Here is a 20,503-nt window from a genome sequence, read left to right on the forward strand (position 1 = left end):
ACCATTAACATGAGTTAATCAGCCTTCAACAAACTCTTCAAGGGATGTCTGTGTTTGAGAACTCTAAAGATGCTGAAAGTTGTACAGCAAATTTTTGTCTTTGTAGTTGGTTTTCACTAGTTACATCTAACTCTAGTGTTGAAAAGACTTTTAAATTAAAAAAACACTCATTAGAAACTGGATTGCTTAGTATACTCTTTGCCTTTGCAATTAGCATTTGGCTAGAGATAGGGATGCACTCTGATAATTTCTGCAGAGAAAATCCTGAATCCATGCCCAAGAATATTGCCCTGCAATCACAGAACTGCAGCATTATTACTGTGGTAGAGTGTAGTCTACTACACTGTACCTTAACTTAGACCTGTCCTAAAGTAAAGTCCATTCTCTGTTTGTACTTGCCATTTCCATCTGCTATCATCTGTAATCATAATCCACTGCTGAATTATGGAGTTTTGTGTTAATATCATAATATTATTAGAAGAAAGTGATTGGAAACTATGAAATGTTGAGCTGGAAGAGACTTTAGAAATTACTTAATCTTTTAATTTTTAAAACATATTTAGCTGTGAAAACCTTATTTTTGTTTAAAGGTTTACTTGAAAACCCAACAGATAAACTTGGAGCTGGGGGGTTTGAAAATGACTGAGTAGACTGACCCTTTTATTTTGCAAATGGAGATTCTTAAATCCAGAAAGGTTAAATGATGATGGTCTATGGCTGTTCCCACTTTCTCTTAAAAAATTCTTTTTCTTTATTATTTATATTAGAGCAAGAGGAAGGGAGAGGAGAGAGGGATAGAAACATCCATGAGAGAGAACATCGATTTGCCGCCTTCTGCATGCCCGCTGCTGGGGATTGAGCCCACAACCTGGGCATGTGCCCTGACCGGGAATCGAACCAGTGACCTCTTGGTGCATGGGTCAATGCTCAACCACTGAGCCACACCAGCCGTGCTGTTTCTACTTTCTCACACTTAGTTTCCTCTTCCCAGATCTCTTTAGATTATGGTTCTGCTCTTTTTTAGGCTTTTGGGGAGTACTATGTTGGAATCTTCAGGGGTTACTTTGTGGACTTGGCCAGACCGAGGAGAGGATCTGTTTTTGTTTTTGCTTTTTTAATCCTCACCCAAGGACATTTTTCTATTTTTTTGTTCAGATAGAGTGGGAGGGAGGGAGGGAGGGAGGGAGAGAGAGAGAGAGAAACATCGACGTGAAAGGGACACATTGAGTGGCCGCCATCCACACGACCAACCAGAGCTGGGGACGAACTGCAACCAAGGTACGTGTCCTTAGCGGGAACCGAACCCAGGTCTCTCTGGACTGCAGGCCGATGCTCTAACCGCTGAGCCAAACCGACCAGGGCAAGGATCTGTGTTTTTAAATCATAGCTGTCTCATTTGTTTCTTATGATTTTTGACCCCTTCTCTTATTTCTTAGCTTAAAAAAAAAAAATGTAATAAATATTTATTGAGCACCCACCATGTGCCAAACATAGGATGAATGAGACACAGCCTGGTTCCCATGGAACAGGACAGAGGGCTTAGGTGTCACTCAGCTTCCTTTCGTTCTCTAGGCTCCAGTGCAGGATGGAGGAGGGTGGGACAATTTGGTTCCTTTCTGAAGTTTTCCTCACCTTCTTTTTCTGTTCCCATCTTCTAATTAGCTTCTCAGGAAAGACTTTACAGCCAAAATCTGATGGTTGAATAAGAAATAGACTAGACTTCTGTATAAAGGGTAGTGCCCCTGAGGTTAACTGATGATGCTGTACTTGGTCAAGTTTGTCATTGACAGTCCAGGATCATAATCACTGAGCTCAGTAGATGGTGTCACATAGTTATTTATTAGCCTTTGCATGGAGTAGATGATACTTATTAATATTACTAACTCACAAGAATAGCTTTTTTTCCCTCCTGGGATTGACGGGAAGGGGAAGAAGAGAACCAGTACTTACTTGGCATCTGCTTATGTACCAGGCACTGCCAGGTACCTTTTCAAAAGTTTAAAGTTTGATTAATTTGTAACTGTTACCAGTGCTTGACGGGCCTAGATTCTTGAGTTTGACAAAGAAAGAATTCAGAGCCAAGAACTTTAGTGCAAGAGGAAGTTTATTTAGCATATAAAATGAAAATACACTCAAAGAGAAGATTCAAGCCAGCTGTTCAGAGAGCTGCCATGGTCTTTTAGAGAGAAAGTCACAGAGGCAGAAGTGAGCCATCTGGGCTGCTTGGATTCAGGAAACAAGTTACAGAGGCAAAAGAAGGGCCTTTAGAATTTAGGAGAAAAGAAGGCAAAGATACACTCCTGGAGAAGGAAGTCGCAGGCCTGCTAGAGAGAGAGAGAGCACATGTGCTCACACTGGGTCCTTTGTCTTAAGGGTTTTTATCTTTTTTAATCCTTACCTGAGGACATTTTTTCATTTTTTTTGTTCAGATAGAGTGGGAGGGAGAGAGAGGAAGAGAGAGAGAAACATTGACGTGAAAGGTACACATTGAGTGGCTGCCACCCACAGGATCCATCCAGGGCCAGGGACAAACTGCAACCCAGGTACATGCCCTGAGCGGGGAAACCAAACCTGGGTCTCTCTGGACCGCAGGCTGATGCTCTAACTGCTGAGCCAAACCAGCCAGGGCTCTTTTTCTAAAGGTAGGAATTTTAAAGGAAATCTCAGTGTAGAATATTTATCACCTTTTCAGGTGTGTCTTTTAATATGCTGATTCATCAGAATGAGCTATAGGATCAGGGTCATTGTCTCTATTGATTAGTCTGTGTTGGGATGGGGGTCACTGGTTATTGCATCTGGTCCTGATGTCAGCTTCCTCTGCTTTTGCTGCTTTTCTGGGTGTGGAACTGAAACAACTGAGACCTAGATGTTATCTGTAGTTTGACCAAAGCTCTGTCTCATCTCTGTGGTCAACAGACCCAAGGTTTTGTTCCTAAGATTATTTGATGCTGATCAGAACCTCATTGTCTGGAGAACTTAATGCTTAAGAGAGTGGTCTTGCAAGGGAGAAGGAGGCAGGTGAGTCAGGGTGTTGGATGAGGCCAGTTTGAATGAACTGTTTGTTTGATTTCACTTGCCAAGGAAATTTTCCTAGTTTCTTATTATCCTGCCTCATAGCTACCCTATAAAGTAGTTGATAATATTATCATTTTATAGTTAGGACTGTGAGGCATACAGAGACTAATAACTTGGCCCATACTCAAAACTTGAGGACGAGAGGATGGTGAAAGGCTTTCTAAGCTATGCATGAAAGTATGTGATATATATGGGAACAAGTGGGACGGCTGGGTGGTTAGACTACACGGTGTGTGGCATGTGATTGGAATTACACTGGAGAGAGAATGTTCACATCTTGTTCTGTCTTTAGTTCATTCTAAGGCCAAGGACACTTTCCTAAGATGTATGTAACTGACTTCATTCCACATAGATGTGTATGAGGTTGTATTTTGGATAATAGCACCCTTTTTCTTCCTTTTTTTTTTTTTTTTTTTTGGTGGGGAAGAATTTATACTCATTTGGGGGGGAAAACAATTTCAGTTTGAATTCTTAACAGTAGGTGGTAAACATCTGGGCTTACTGGTAGTTTTGAACATAGGTGAGGAAGTTTTGTGGCAAGATACTTGAGCTGGCAAGGATGGAGAGTGGGGCTTGCCACATTCCCATGAAGACTGTTTTGGTCAGTGTGTCTTGAAGTTGCTATAATAATTGAATTTGATATTGTTATAAAACCGTTATTGGTAGCCTAATTTAGAAATAAATGGTATTTGTAAACTAGTAATTGTGTCAGGATGTTATATAAAAATAACACACACACGGAGTACTGGATGGCTGGAAGTTATTAGAGGAAATACCTTGCTTTGGTAGACCTTGACCACTAACCCAAGAGGTCCCTTTAATCAATCAGTTCATACTTATTTTCAGGCTTGCCCCATCCGGAAGTTGAGGATGTGTTGTCTAACAAAGGTCTGGGCTTCTCAGGTTCAGGAATGTGCCTCTGTCAGGAGGCAGAGGGGTGGGCTTCTGTATACTAAAGGTCTAAAGGTGGTGGTAACCCTATGCCAGTGTCCTTGAGGAGGCAGAGTGAGTGTGTGCTGTTACATATATGATGGAGTTTTGTGTTCATTTGTTTTTCTTTCTCTCTGTTGTTGTTAATCCTCACCCGGGGATATTTTTCCATTAATTTTTAGATAGGAAGGGAGAGGGAGAGAAAGAGAGGGAGAAATATTGATGTGAGAGAGACACATTGATTGGTTGCCTCCCACACGACCCTGACCAGGGCTGGGATTGAACCTGCAACCCAGGTATGTGCCCTTGACTGGGAATCAAACCCGAGACCCTTTGGTCCTCGGGCCAACACTATAACTGCTGAGCCAAACTGTCCAGGGCTCTCCATGTTTCTGTATGTAAATGTTTATTTATTCTTACTACATAACATGCTATCATATTTTATAGACCATCTAGATTGCTGTCAGCTGTGCAGTCATTAATGACACTTCAGTAAACATTCTCTTGTCACCTTTAGTCCTATGTGAGGATTTCTCAGGTATATGCCTCTAAAGAACTTATGCCACTGAATATATGCATCTTTTTTAAAGTGTTTTTTTTTATTGATTTTTTTTAATCTTCACTCAAGGACATTTTCCCATTTTTTTGTTCAGAGCGTGTGTGTGTGTGGGGGGGGGCATTGACGTGAAAGGGACACATTCAGTGGCCGCCACCCGCACGACCCAGCCAGGACCGGGGACAAACTGCAACTGAGGTACATGCCCTTAGCGGGAACTGAACCCGGGTCTCTCTGGACCGCAGGCCAGCGCTCTAACCGCTGCCCAAACTGGCCAGGGCTATATGCATTTTAATTTCACAAAATTTTACCTCTCTGAGATGGCTGCTATCAGATTACAAACTTTTTTTTTTACACGAGCTCCTTTTAGAGTACATGATACAGTAGGGACTTTAATTCATTATCTAGATAAAAGGAACAAGTTAGGAATATAATTCCTTACTCCATGCTTTGGTTACATGAGAAAGTTTCTACAGACTAGTTTTTAGTAATATTAAAAGCCTTTGTTCTTCACTACTCTTTTTTATTTTCTTTCAGTAGTGTTAGGTAATTATAGGGAACTTAGTTATTTAAATGATGTCTCCATAATGTCCAAATAATTGTTATGAAAATACTCTAAATACTAAGATTTTTGTTTTTCATTTTGTAGGGCGCCAATGCCTCGGCATTAGAGAAAGAGATTGGTCCAGAACAGTTTCCAGTCAATGAGCACTATTTTGGATTAGTCAATGTAAGTATTCATTGATGCTTAGCTTTTAGAGTTATTGTTGGGAATAGTTTTAAAAATGATGACTACATTTCACAATTTATTAAAGAAAACTCGTTCATTTTTATCAGTAGACTCAATGCCAAGAAAGTTGATTTTGAAATTTGAAATTTTTTTTAATGGAAGGGAACAAAGTTGTCTGACTGCTTAAGAGTCTTAGAAATAGAATAGTTTCTCCTAGTAAGCCTGATTTTTCTTCTATTTTGTGTCAAAATTTTCTCATAACCGAAATTTCATGTGGTTTAGACCAAATGATCTCTTGATTCTTTGAGAATTATTCAAATGTCTATAAATAAGTGGTCCAAATAATTTTATAAATGCCTTCATGTGTCAATAGAGTCTTTGTCATATTACCTCTGACATTGTTTTAGTATAGGTATAAAAGTACAAAATATAGGGGAAAAATACAACCCCAATCTGTGCGAAGGTAAATCTAGTAATTATACATTATAAAAACTTTGGAAGAATTTTCATTAGAATTTTTAACTCTTCTGCAACATCGGAAAACACCACAAATCTGTGTTATATAATTGTGGTGTACTATACTGTTAGGTGGATCCATGATGAGTGTTTTAAATATATATATTTTTTTATATACTTAAATATATATAAGTATATATGATACAGGTAATAAAGTAAGTTAAATTGAACAAAATTGGTGTGGTACCAAATACTAGTATGTAATTATGATGTATGAATAGATTTCTTGTGTGATTTGCGGAAAGCACTTGAAGTGACATGTATACCTCCCCTTGCTTTGGGAATCATCTCTGCAAGACGTAAAGCTTATAACAAAGAATCAGCAGTCTCCACCTTCCTGCTCCTCTGCAGAGGAGACTACTTAATTACTCCTTGGACTGGTTTTTCTGGAATTTACTCTTAGATTTTGTTGTTGTTAATCCTCACCTGAGGATATTTTTCCATTGATTTTTAGCTAGAGTGGAAGGGAGGAAGGGAGAGAGAGAGAGACACACACACACATCATGTGAGAGAGACGCATTGATTGGTTTCCTCCTGCAGGCACCCTGACCTATTGACTTCCTATTGTGGTAGATAAGAAATTTAGTTCTTTTTAAATTTTACTTTATTGTTGATAGTGTTACAGATGTCTCCCATTTCTCCCTTTTGCCCCCCTCCACCCAAGGCTTTCCCCATGCTATTGTCTGTGTTCATGGGTTATTTCTTAGAATGTTCCTTTTGGGTTTTTTATCTTGTTTCATGAAGGCATATTTTTTGTTATTTTTCTCAGGTTAACATTTATAGTTTTTGTTGTTGCTGAGGTTTTCTTACACTTACCAGATTGTTTCTGAGACCTCTAAATTCATTGCCCCACCCCATTTTAAACTCTGCTTTTCCTATTAGAAGTTTTCCTCAAACTTAATTTATATATAAAATCGAAATTCTGAAAAGCTGATTTGGGGTATTATGGGTGGAACGTGGGTTTCACTCTAAACAGGCTTTTATGAAAAGAGCTCCCTGTCCATTTCCTCTCCCCCAATTTCAGTAGCTGCAGCGTTTTCTGGAGGGCTGTTTGTTTCCCGTTCCAGTCTCTGTCTAGGAGCAGCTTAGCTCAGACCTGTGTCCTCTTCATGCCTCATTGCTGTCCTTCAGTTTCTCCACCAGAGTCTCCTGGGCAACTTCTGTGAAGCCTAACCTACAGTTGAAAGAAAGGTTAAGTGTCTGGGGGTTGAAATGGTCCTTTAAAAAAAAAAGTTCTATTTATCTATCTGTCTATTTATTTTTGACTTTTAGAGAGAGAGAAGGAGGGGATTGCAGGGAGGGAGGGAAGGAAAGAGAGAGAATGCAAAACACCGATGTGTTCCACTTATTTATGCATTCATTGGTTGATTCTTGTATGTGCCCTTACTTGGGAGATTGAACCCACAACTGTGGCAAATTGGGAGGACGCTCTAACCATCTGAGCCTTGAAATGGTTCTTTTAAGGATTTATTACCAGACTCGTGATTTTAGATGCAGCAGCACCCCCCAGCCAACCCCCAGGTCTTCAGGAGTGAATCGGTGTTTGTTTTTCATCTGTCCCTTAGAGGCACTTGGGCTTCCACTTTTTTTTCATCTGCTTTTTATCTTCTGCAAGTTCACTAACATCTCTAGTCTGTGGTTGTCGTTTTGGGTCTTTTGAGGTTTTCCCTAATCTATTCTTTTACTGTCATTTTATTAGGGTTTCATGGGAAGTAGAGTTAAATGAGAATATTTAATTTTACTTTGTTTAATGAGAAGTCTGGCCTCTACTTCTAGTATATAATATGTTCATGTTTATATATAGAATTGTCTAGTGATCAAAAGCCTCATTTCAATTCTGGGGATGGCGGAACCCCAGTTTCTTCAGTTTCCTTACTACTTTACTGTGGCCGTCACCCTTATTTGGTTCAGACTCCATTGCTAATATGTGCATTGAATTGTAATAAAGTTGTGCCCATTAATAGTGAGTATCCCAGAAGAACTTATTTTTTTAAAGAACAGTAATTTTTTATGTATTGGGAGTTGTTTTGCCTTTAACCTTTTCCAGTATAAATACAGGCTGGGGCAAAAGTAGATGTGCAGTTGTTCATGTGGAAATAATACAATAATTAATAATGATACAGAAATAAGCTCTGCCCGGCCAGTGTGGCTCAATGGATTGAGACTTGTCCCATGGACTGAGAGGTCCCCCCAATTCAATTCCCAGTTTGGTTCCTAATCAAGGCACATGCCTGGGTTATAGGTTTGATCCCCAATAGTGGGCACACAGGAGGCAGCTGATTGATGTTTTACTCTCACATTGTTGTTTCTCTCTCTCTCTCTCCCTAAAAAAAAAAAAAAAAATCAATAAAAACATTTTTTAAAAAAGAATAAACTCTGTATTTTATGAACTCATAACTATAACCCTACTTTTGCCCCATCCTGTATTCCAACTCTCCACACTGTATCTAACTTTTTTTTACAGATAGCCTCAGAACAAGTAAAACAGCATCCTAGATAGGATCACATAAAATGAGTACTGAAGTTCTTTATGTTTTTTCTGCTGTTTTTGATTTAATATGGTAACTTTATCAAAATTCCAATGTCGATCGTGTACAAAAAGGGTTTCTAAGAAGGTATCATTTTTATTACTCCCTGTGGATCAATCTGAATGCAAACGGTAGTCTTTGTGTTTCTCTCTTAAGTGGAGTAACTGAAATTCAATGAAATCAAGAAAAGCAGAAGGAGTGTAGTTAGTAAGAGACCATCAGAGGAAGCTTTGCCTTTATTCCCTCTACAGATTCATTTGATGAGTAGAAATAAGTTTCTCATCTCGATTCCTACTTATGATGATGAAGAATTGAGATCTCTAACGTAGCCAATACTCCAGCTATGAAAGATTGATGAATGCCTTGATTGGCGGTCAGAGTAGATGCAGGAGAACTAGTATAGTGAGTGATGAACTTTTCTGTGATTTATACTTTAGGCTACTTGGAAATTGTGTTCTGTACTGTTAACCTTTTTCTGTAAGTCCTATTTTTCAGCTCTTAAATTATTGCTTCTCTTTCTCTCTTGTTCTTCCTCCCCCCCCTTTTTTATTTGTAGGGGTATCACACTATAGGAGTTTCTTAAAAATTAAGGTTCGAATTTTGGGGGCAGGGGAGAGTGGCTTAGTTAATTCATAGATCAACATTTTAGCTTTTTTTATTCCCTGTCTCTTTACCTGTCTGCCAAGTAGTTAGTATTGCAAACAACACTGGAATGTAGCTGCTTTAAGAAACTTTGTGGTTGGTTAATCTTTTCTAACAATGGTTTTGTTAAAATGAAGTACACATGTGTTTTCTTTTCATCGGTCTGTTCTCAGCTAGGTGTGTATTTCTAGGTTCATTTTAATTGCTTTTACAAAATATATATACTGAAAAGAGTTCCTGTTAGATATGCCTGATTGGAGCCCTGTTTGTGACCTTGGAGTGGTAGAATTGCTCAGTAGTGCTTGCCTTTGGGAAATAGTACATATATTTGGGCAGTTAGAAAATAGACTTTTTAAAAATCCTCGTCCAAGGATATTTTTCCATTGGTTTTTCAGATAGAGTGGGGAGAGGGGTGTGAGAGAAAGAAACATTGATGTGAGAGAGACACATCAATTGGTTGCCTCCCGCACGACCCCGGCCAGGGCCAGGGATGGAACCGTAACTGAGGTACATGCCCTTGACCGGAGTTGAACCCACAACTCTTTGGTCCATAGGCCGATGCTCTAACCACTGAGCCCAACCGGCCAGGGCTAGACTTTTTTTTTAGTGAAGAGAAGAAAAATAGCCGTAGTTTAATTAATTTAACAGAGAATTTAACAGCGTGGTTACTGTAACATTGTTCATGACAACCTATTTTCTATTATTTTCCGTTGCAAATATTTTTATTTTGGAGGAATATTTTTACAAATGATAGCTTTTATGGCAATTTACTCTTAATGAATGATAATTCTGATGTCTGTCATAGTAGTCTACATGATGCTTAGAGTGGGGATTTCCTATTGCTTTATCTCGTGTAGATGTTTTAATACTCCTGATGTTATTGGAAGTCAGAAAGGAGAAATACTGGTGTGGTATTGGGGGTCAGAAACAATCCTGAGAAGGCAGAGAAATCCCTGGAAGCTTTCTTCTGCTGTAAAATATTTTGCTTGCATACCAGCTGTTTATACAGTCAGCTAAATTCTTTGAAAACAGTTGTTTTCCTCTGATAAAACAGATTGCCTTTCCCCCTATTTCTTGTAGCTGATGCATAATTACTATAGTAAAGTTGATAGTAGAGAGTGATTTAAACTAGTAGTATTTCTTATTTTTTTGTACAGTCAATACATTTTTAATAATCTGTTTTCATTGTTTTATTGTATGGTTCTATATTAGTTTTCTAATACAGTAAGCCCTAACACACAAGTAGGTTGAGCTCAGTAAGTCTGTTTCTGAGGCTACCATGAAAAGTTCTTTCCTCCCAAATCTTTGTTGTAAAATGATGATTGTGTTCCTAGACCATCTTATAAAAGGTTTATTAGCCTGAATTACTAGTAGTTGTTAAGTGGAATTCTGGACTCAGGGAACACAGGGGCCATTATGGAAGAAGGAGAGAAATAAAAATGAAACTTCCTATTTGTGAGTTATGAAGTCAACTAAACAAATATCTCTTAGTTCTGTTTTCTTTTACATCAGTTTGATGGCTATGGGCTAATTGAGGTTTACATTATCAGAGATCCCAGAGAACATCCACATCAGACCTGACAAAGAGCTCTGGCCCAAGTCTCTGGCTAGATTGGATCAAGTGCTCAACTTATAAAAGCATTTGCAATTGACAGACAATCCTGCAGAATTTGCCTAGAGATGTCAGTTCCTAGAAGGAAGCATGGGACCAGGGAAGTAAGAGTGTTTGGGGGTAGGCAACAGATGTCCACAAGTCTGTGGAAGGACACTTTTGGATTAGGTCCACTGGCTGCAGTGAGGGTTTTGGGTCGGGCAGTGTGAGGTATAGTGTTACAGACAGGACCACTTTAACAGAAACTGTAGTCCCAGGGAAGAGGGCCTTTCCTTAGAGGGGGATGTTCATAGGACAGGCACCATTGCCAACCTCCAGCATGGGGGCAGTGGAGCATTTAAACATTTAAAAACATTTTTAAAAGGCAATTCTGTTGATATAATGTTAAAACCAGTAGTCCCTAAATATACTATTGAAGATATTCTTAGGGGTATGGGAAGAAAATGTTAGAATTTCTAATGTTTATTATTTTTATCTAAAAATGAAAGGTAGATTAAGCTTTACTAATTCTTAATAAATGGATGATACTGGCATCCGTGCTCTATCCCTGTGTGAAATGGTGCTGTTACTTCAAGTCCAGTAGTGTCAGAGAGATGACAGTATCACTCTCTCTTACTCATTTATGCCTTTGCAATGTATTGTAATTTAAATACAGATTTAGAGATTATATGATCTAATTTCAGTTAATCTAATTCTTCAAAATGGGCAAATAGCTTTAAAAGGTTGTTTCAAAAGGAACTGTAATGATGAGGGGCTAGGAACTATTCTGAGTGCTTTGTGCAGATTATTCATTTAATTCTTTAGAAGATTCTAAGAGGTAGATGCTATCTATCACAAACCCCATTTTGCAGGTGGGAAGCTGAAGAACAGAGTGGCTTAATTTCCCAAGGTCAAGTAGCAGAACCAAACTTGAACCTAGACAGTTTGGCTTCATGCTTCAGATGCGCTTAGTTGCCATGCTGTGCTGTTTCTGGGGCAGACGGTTATTGAATGACTTCAAACAAATCGCTGTATTAAAATCTATAACCCACAGTTTACCAAAAAAGCATATTCGTTTTATTGCTCTCACTTAAATATTAATGATTTTTAGTGAAAATAAAATAATGTAAGACAAAAATTAAAAATGTTCACTTCATTTTAATCACATTTGTTATATTTAGTGTACATACTGTAGTACAGATATAATTTATAAATATGCATATATTAGAGAGATGGTCTTAAATGATCTTATTGATGGGGACATAATAAATATTTGTGGGGGACATTTTTAAGATGTAGAGAAAAAGTCATTAGAGAAAGCAAGGATAAATCATTGTGTTCAGTATACAATTGGAAAAAAAAAATCAATGATCAGGCCTTTAGTAGGAGAGTGGCAACTTTTAAAATGTATTTCCCCTGATTTTAACTCAAGTCAGACCTTTGATTGTCAGAATTAGCGGAAAAAATATAGGGTAGGTTTCAACATTAAATAATGTCTTTTTTAGGAAAAAAATTGAGCATTTAGAAACAAGGAGGACAGAGGAAATCATCTGAGGCACGTTTTTTGTATGAGCGTTTACTTGAAGGATATAATTTTAGGTTTTAATAGTAATATTAAAGATCAAGGAAATCACCCGGCCTATGTGGCTCAGTGGATTGAACATCATCCAATGCACCAACAAGTCACAGTTTGATTCCCCTTCAGAGCACATGCCTGGGTTTCCGGTTCTGTCCCCAATAGGGGCTTGCAGGAAGCAGCCAATTGACGATGTTTCTCTGTCATCAATGTTTCTATCCCTCTCCCTTCCTCTCTCTTTCTAAAACTCAATAAAAACATATTTTTAAAAAAATCAAGGACATTGAAAAAGTTTCAAAATTATGAATAAGATTCAAAGTTAGCATATTCTGGAGAAATATTTCAACCTTTAATATTTCTTTGGTGGGATAGATGAAGGTAAGTAAAAGACGACCATACTAGAAAATCTCAAATAATTCATTATAAAAGTATATCAAGCTTTATTATAAAATTTTCTAATATACTGTGAGGTGATGTCTTGTTTTTTTCTACCTCCTCTGTGGAAGTTGTTTGAGTCCCTTGTTGCTTATTCTTTAATAAAAATATCCAAATTATGGAGATTGTATCTTCTCTTCAGTTGAAAGAGCCATTATTGGTCATTAGAGTGTGGTACAAATCTTAGTGCTTTTCAGAGTAGTAGTGAGTAATTGGTAAATTAATCTTTACAATTATAGATTCTTAATGCTGATGACCTTAGCCTCTAGATAAGCTTTATTGAAATACATCCATAGTTATATTTATAATCAATAATATTAATGCATCATCATCATACACTTTTTTAGCATTTCTCTAGAAAGCTTTTAAAGCATCTGCCTTTATGAAATCAGTTCTTGGCTTTGATTAGCAATGAGAATGGAGAAGTCATATATCCTCAACTGGGTCTCGTGTCCCCATTTCTGTTTTTGTGGTATTGTTTAACTTTTGTTCCTCTTTTCCTGAATGTCTCGTAAATTGGTAATTAGATCTAGGTACTTGATAAAAGTTTAGTGGTTTTGTTTTGTAAGACAAGAATACTTCATAGGAGATGTTAGTTTCTTGGTGCATCACAACACGAGAATAAAAGTTTGGTTGTTCATTTTTAATGATGCTGGAATGAATGCATGGGGGATTCAGGTCTAAGCCCTCCATTTTCAAATTCCCTATCAACCTTTAACCTCTAATGTTTTTAGTATCCATTGATAATTTTTTGCCTTGTCCATTATTTGCAACCATTTCTTCTGAATATATTAGTTGTCATTATATATAAACAAGAACGTCCTATTTAGTGCCCCATGAAATAAGATTCTTATAAGAAATGCAAGCTAAAACTTCCTTTTCTATTATATGTTAGTTTGCAGCCTCCCCAGGAGACTAATGAAGATTTTTTTTTAAAATGTTATTATTAATTCATAGATTTTTATGTAGTTTATGTGCTTTTTGTTCATTGCGGTAATTCTTCTTGATGCATATTGGCTTTTGTATCCCCACTAAAAGATTCTCTAGGCTTATCTTATACATTGTTCATTTCCTGTCCCAGACCTCTCTTAACCCTATCTGCAAGGTGTCCTAGTTTCTTTTTGTGGGAAGAGGCTTTTTTAGAGGCCACAATGTGGGTACAGGGAAAGCTTATTGTTGCTCGGCCTTTTTAGTGGACAGACCTTGAAAACACACACACACACACACACACACACACACTCTTTAAGATTTACAAAAAGGCATAATTTTATATTGATATTTCTAATTCCAATTTAAGTTTATAAGGCTTTTACTCTGTGACTTATTTTTTTTCCTTTACATTAAAAAGTTGTGTTCCTAAGGATATTAACATACTTTCTTGCTTGCTTTGTCCTACAATGTATCTGTATGAGTTTTAAAGTAATAGCAATAGATTAATTCTAACAATATAACTACTGAATGCTATTTAAGATTTGTTGTTTTTTATTCTTAGATTGTATTTCAGTGGTATGTATAGTAAAAATTCTGTTTTAAAGTTGCTTGAAGTAATTTTTCTCTGTTTGTAGTTTTACCACCAGCTTGATACACATTAGGGTTTTCAGTTTTAGGAATTTCTTTGTTTCTCTTTTTTATATAGTTTTCAAAAAATGGATGAAAGTAAACTTCATAACAATGTATATTCACAGGAATCTCACTTTTCATTTTTCTTTTTTTTTTTAAATCCTCACCTGAGGATATTTTTTTAAATTTATTTTTAGTCAGAGTGTGTGTGTTTGTGGGTGGGGGCAGGGAAAGAAACAAACATCTATGTGAGAGAGATGCATCAACTGGTTGCCTCCCTCATGACCCTGACCAGGGCCAGGGACCGAACCGCAACTGAGGTACTAGCCTTGACCGTAATTGAACTCGCGTCTCTTTGGTCTGCGGGCCGACACTCTAACCACTGAGCCAAACCGACCAGGGCCATTTCTCTACTCTTTTCCATCTTTCTCTATAAATAACTATTTTCATTAGCTTTTAATTTATCCTCCATAGTTTTTAAATATTAGCAAACACGTACATATTTATGGACATACATTTGACATAGTCCATTCTTAAACACTCTTCTTTACTTAGACTTTTAAAGTTAATATATATGTGTTCTCATCCCATGGCAGTACTATGAGAATTGTCATCATTCCTTTTTTACAGTATTAAAGTTCTTTCCTAACCCTTATTCACTGACTTTTGGGTGTTTTATCACATGACTTTGGGAGCCAGTGACTATTAGTGGGAAGGGAAAAGGAAGGCAATAAATGTTTATCAAACTATGTGTCATTTTCTCTGTCAGGTAGGAATTTTTTCCCTAAAGAGGAGCAAATTGAAATTCAGTAAGGTATAGTAACATACTCCAGATCACATGGCCAATTAGAGAGAGATCCATTCATAGTTCGGGATATAACTCTGGGACTAATGTTTCTCTTTCTAATAGAGCAAGAATAAGTGATCTAGCATTTCAGTGGTTGTTAGGCTGTTCATATGGATGATTTTTAATGTAATATTTCAGAGGGTCTTGTTTGTTCTTGGTATTTTGTTTTTGGATGGCCCTTAAGAACCTGATTTAAGAAAAAAGTCACTCTTTGCTTTTAAGAAAACAATATGTAGAATACTTAAGTATACAATCAGTACTGTTAATAAAAATGGGAATTTAAAATTTATCCAGAATCTGAAACAACTGATCTTGCTATTCAAACTATATAGTTATTTAAATCATTTTCAGAAAGACCAGATTTATTGCATATATTTTCCTTCAACTTTAACCTGAAACAGATACCTAGAACATCTGTTTAATGTTAAAATGGCTAATTTGCAGTCAGAAAATTTATTTCTATTCTCAGATTTCTTTTAATTTACAGGGGTTATAAATTTCCTTTCTCTTTCTCGTCTCTCAACTATACGCTAGGAAATTCTTTCTCTTGAAAATGTATTATCCTAAATTTAACCAAAATTTTTTTTTCTATTCTAGTTTGGGAATACCTGCTACTGCAATTCAGTTCTTCAAGCACTTTATTTTTGTCGTCCATTTCGGGAAAAAGTTCTAGCATACAAGAGTCAACCTAGGAAGAAGGAGAATCTTCTTACGTGCTTAGCAGATCTGTTTCATAGCATAGCCACCCAGAAGAAAAAGGTTGGAGTTATACCTCCCAAGAAGTTCATAACAAGATTACGGAAAGAAAATGGTAATTTTTTTTTTTACTTCTGAACGTGTTTCTTACTTAACAGGAAGTTTAAATACAGCATACTGCAATTCAGCAAGCATTGCCTGAGCATCTTCTTTATGCCAGATGATTATTAGATGTTGAAGAATCAAAGGTGATGTTCCCATCTTTAGGGCAGGCTAGTTTAGTGAGGAGATGATCAAACAGTAATTAATAGATGAGCTGTGATTTTTTTTTTTTTTTTTATCCTCACCCGAGGATATTTTTCCATTTTTTGTACAGATAGAGTGGGAGGGAGAGAGAGGAAGAGAGAGAGAGTGAGAGAAACATCGACGTGAAGGGACACATCAAGTGGCTGCCACCCGCACGACCAACCAGGGCCGGGGACAAACTGCAACCGAAGTACGTGCCCTTAGCGGGAACCGAACCCGGGTCTCTCCGGACCGCAGGCCGACGCTCTAACCGCTGAGCCAAACCGGCCAGGGCGAGCTGTGATTTTTTGAAGTGTGTTATACAACGGTCAGAATCTATATGCCAGGCAAAGAGAAATTATAAATTTTTTTCTTGGCTTTTCTAGCAAGAATGAAGCCCCCCCCCCCCACACACATTATTATTTATTTGTTGTTTTTGTAATGCTTTTATGTACTTAACTCATTTAATCCTTATAATAGTCTGACGCGCAGAGCGTGTTCCCCCACCTTGGCCGTGAAGACAGCAAGCTGCCAGCCTTGCCAGGAGCTGCACCCTGGGAGGGAAGAGCCAGAGCAAGAAATCAGACTTTCCGGCTTGGGATACATAGCTTTAGCCAACCTCCCTCTTTTTAAAAATAGTTACTGATTAAACCCCACTTCCCTTTTCTCATAATATTTTTAGTTTAATTTTTACAATAAGCCATAACTCAGGCCCATAAGTTAGACATTGTTATGCTTTAATGAGATAACTGAGGCTCAGAGAAGTTAAGGTAACTTGTCAGGGTCCCTCACTTCTCCCTGGCATCTAAGCTGCCTCAAAAAACTCCAGGGGGATTTAAATAATTTATAAAATCCGGGTTTTGTTTAAGGTGGGCATTTCAGTCCTTGTAGATATAAAATTGTGTGGTATTTTTAGTTTAATTTTGTGATCAAAGAGAAAGCTATCTGCAGAAATATGATTTGAGAAGTCTTTTAAGGTTGGTTATTAAACACAACTGGGTAGTCCTGCCCTTAACTCAGTTGACACTGTTCATTATCACTTGAATTGAGATAAGCCTGGGTCATATTTTATTTTCTAAATCACAAGAAGATGCTGGAATAATGTGTCTGTAGTCTATTATTCTTGCACCTGGTACATGTTAAAGATTTTGTTCATTTTCTCCATATGCAAAAAATAGACTAGTTGATTAATTGCTCACCAAAATTTATCTTCATTGTGTTTCTCTGATGAAAGCTAAACATTTTATTTTCTTAGATTACAGATCTGTTTAGTATCTTATGTTTTTAAGAAAGCGAAATGTAGCTCTGTTAGAATGTGGACTGAGTGATTTCAGATCTTTTGCTATAAAACTTTTAAAATTTTGGTAGAAAAGTCATGTACATGATAATTGAACATGCTGTCCTCAGTGATTTTTGTTAGTGTTTTAGAAACAGTTAACATCAGAAACATGAAACTCACACAGAACATACATTATTTTCCTTTTTATCTAATAGTACATTTTTTTCTTGACCTTATTATTTAATATATTGCATGTGCTCTGCCTTAGTTTGGGCTGCTATTACTCTAGACTAGGTGGCTCAAACAATAAAACATTTATTTCTAACATTTCTAAAGGCTGGGGAGTTCAAGATTAAGGTGCTGGCAGATTTAGTGTCTGATAAGCACCCTCTTCCTGGTTTGCAGACAGCTAGTCCCCTTCTTGCTGTATTGTCAGTGTGTGTGTGTGTGTGTGTGTGTGTGTGTGTGTGTGTGGAGAGAGAGAGAGAATCTCATGTCTCTCCTTATAAGGGCACTAATCTCAGCTCTCAAGACCTAAATGACCTTCCACAGGCCCTATTTCCAAATAATATGACACTGGTGATTAGGGTTTCAACATATGATTTTAGAGGGGACACAATACATGCAGTCCATAACATGATCTGTAAGTGTACAATGATTTTTAAAAATTTTCGATAGACTCTCATGTTGAACACAGAGTTCAAGTTACTGTGTTTTGTAAGTTCTGTGGGCTTATATACCCATGGCTTTATATATATGCCTCTCAAAACTCATATAAAAAACAGTGTTTATCATGTTTTAATTGTTTAATGTTTTCTGAATTTTTTGTGTTTAGGCAGAATAAATTAGTGCACAGTAGACTTCTTAATACTTTGTTGAGTGAGACTGATTCCAGAGTAAATATTCCAGACCCATTTCATATTTCTGTGCTTCAGAAACAATATTTAATGGAAAAGACTTTTTATTATTTTGATGCTGCTGGCATTTGTAACTATGTTTGAAAATATGTTTTTGGCTTTTGAACTTTTTCTCAATAAGATGAGCATACAAATTAAAGAGGATTTCATGGGTTATCCATTGCATAACTTTACTTCTGAGATTTTGTTGGCTGATTTGTTTTAAATCTCTGTAAAAAATATATTGCCCATTTCAGTATTTCCACTAAGTTTCACTGTTGTACTGTTCTTCTTAAATCAGTTTCCTTCCATGTTATGTTAAAAACTTCATGCTTTATGTTCTCTGTAGAAACTAGCTCCATATTTTTAAACTACTATTGCCTTATATAACTAATCATTTTTATATCCCTTGGAAAGAATCTAATTTTAGTAATGAATTTTTGTCTTTAAAATTTGTGTCACCCAGTCATAGCATAAAAGGACTGTGGCACAGTGCTCCTAAGTGCAGTGTGATCAGACGTGCCCCATACATCTTTGATGATGCGAAACTAGCTGAAAATTTGAATTAATTATTATATATTTAGTTCCTACTGTGTGCAAGGTGCTGTCCAGAACTAGGGATATAGAAATAAGACAAAGCTTCTGCCTTCAGGGAGCTGACATTCTAATGGGGAAGACAGACAATAAACAGTTATGTAATATAATGTGCCATGGCCATGGTGAAGAATAAAACCACGGACAGGGGAAGAAGGAGGGAGTTGATAAGTGGTGTTAGATTAAAGATTTGAAGTGAGAAAGAAGCCATTAGAAGATCTGAGGCAAAAATCGTCTTAAGCAGATAGAACAGAAATTGCAGTTGCCCTAAGTGCTTAAAGGACATCACGAGGATTAGTGTGGCCAGAGTGGAGTAGGATGCAGATCAGGTTAGAGAGAAAGGCAGGGTCTAGAGTGTGGATTTTATTTTGAAAGGTATGGGAAGTCATTGAGGGTTGTGGGCAGGTGATATGTTCGGATCTGCTTTAAGGAAGGGCCCTCTGGCTGCTGGGTGGCCACTCTGTGGGAATGGGTGGGCAGGGTAGCATGAGACAAAGCAGGGAGATCAGGTAGGTGTTGCGGTGGGTCTAGGTAAGAAATGAAGCCATCTGTTTAAAATTAGTAATTTCCTCTAGGTTTTCTATTATTTTAAAGAATTAAAATACAGGTTGGTGATCTAATTATATTAGCTAGAGTTGACCCACCTGGGGAGTATGAGATCATTTATGTGTATCAGATCAGATGGCATCTACAGCTGTGCTCCAATTTACATAGTTAAGATTGTTGTTTTGGGCCATATTTACTCTTCTCATGTAGTTTTTTAGCTGTTTCAACCCCTATTGTTCCTCATTAGTTTGTTCATTCATTCAAAAAATGTCAGTTCCATCTACTATGTGGCAGGCATTGTTCTAAGTGCTGGGGATACAGCTGTGAATGAGACAGAAAGGGCCTAGTCTCAAGTAACCTGTGTGTGTGTGTGTATAAAAAACAATGTTTCAGGTCTGTGGAGAGATACAAATATAAATGTGTGTGTGTGTGTGTGTTTTCAGGTGTTTTCAGGAATATTAGTTATTCACAAATAACACTTACTAAATATATTTGAGTAAATAATTTTCCGTGTTCATTTCAGTCGTTTTTCTTCAAAAGACCATGAAAGATATTTTTGTGTAATGAACTCTGGCTATTTCTGAATTATAAAAAAACATAACTTAATTTTTAAGAAATGATTCTGTCATCATCTTTTTTTTTGCATTAATATTGTAGCTGTCTCAGGACTATAATAGTTTATACATTTATTTAATAATGAAATTGTCTGTCTCTCCCACTAGACTGTCAGTTCCATGATGGAGGGAACCCATTTGTTTTTGCTCACCATTGTATTCCCAGCACATAATCCAGTTCCTGGCACATAGTAGGTGCTTACTAAATATTTGTTGAGTGGTGAGTGAGAGTGAATGAATGAATGAATTTGTTTAATTTTCCAAAGCAAATTTGAAATCCACCATTCCTGTTATGCTACTTAGCAGAGGAGAAAGCAAACTATAAGAAAACCAAGACTGCCCTGGCCGGTTTGGCTCAGCGGTTAGAGCGTTGGCCTGCGGTCCTGAGAGACCCGGGTTCGGTTCCCGCTAAGGGCATGTACCTCGGTTGCAGTTTGTCCCCGGCCCTGGTTGGTTGTGCGAGTGGCAGCCACTCGATGTGTTCCTTTCGCATCGATGTTTCTCTCTCTCTCTCTCTCTGTTCCTCTCACTCCCTCCCACTCTACCTGAACAAAAAATGGAAAAATGTCCTTGGGTGAGGATAAAAAAAAAAAAAAAAAGAAAACCA

The 20,503-nt window shown here is 37.3% G+C and overlaps 1 protein-coding gene across 4 annotated transcripts in view; it reads left to right on the forward strand.

Annotated features, from left to right (window-relative positions):
• Positions 1-20,503, forward strand: part of USP12 (ubiquitin specific peptidase 12) — a 101,470-nt gene that overhangs the window by 50,292 nt on the left and 30,675 nt on the right. For 2 of the 4 annotated variants that reach the window (XM_036251765.1, XM_036251764.1), the window contains exons 2-3: positions 5,211-5,291; positions 15,584-15,797. In XM_036251765.1, coding sequence (XP_036107658.1) covers positions 5,211-5,291; positions 15,584-15,797 — 295 coding nt within the window. Of the gene's footprint in view, positions 1-2,964; positions 3,019-5,210; positions 5,292-15,583; positions 15,798-20,004; positions 20,088-20,503 lie in introns of those variants that run through there. The other 2 variants (XM_036251766.1, XM_036251767.1) reach the window with 2 other exon arrangements.

Source organism: Molossus molossus, unplaced genomic scaffold (assembly GCF_014108415.1).
Source record: "Molossus molossus isolate mMolMol1 unplaced genomic scaffold, mMolMol1.p scaffold_m16_p_10, whole genome shotgun sequence".
NCBI lineage: Eukaryota > Metazoa > Chordata > Mammalia > Chiroptera > Molossidae > Molossus > Molossus molossus.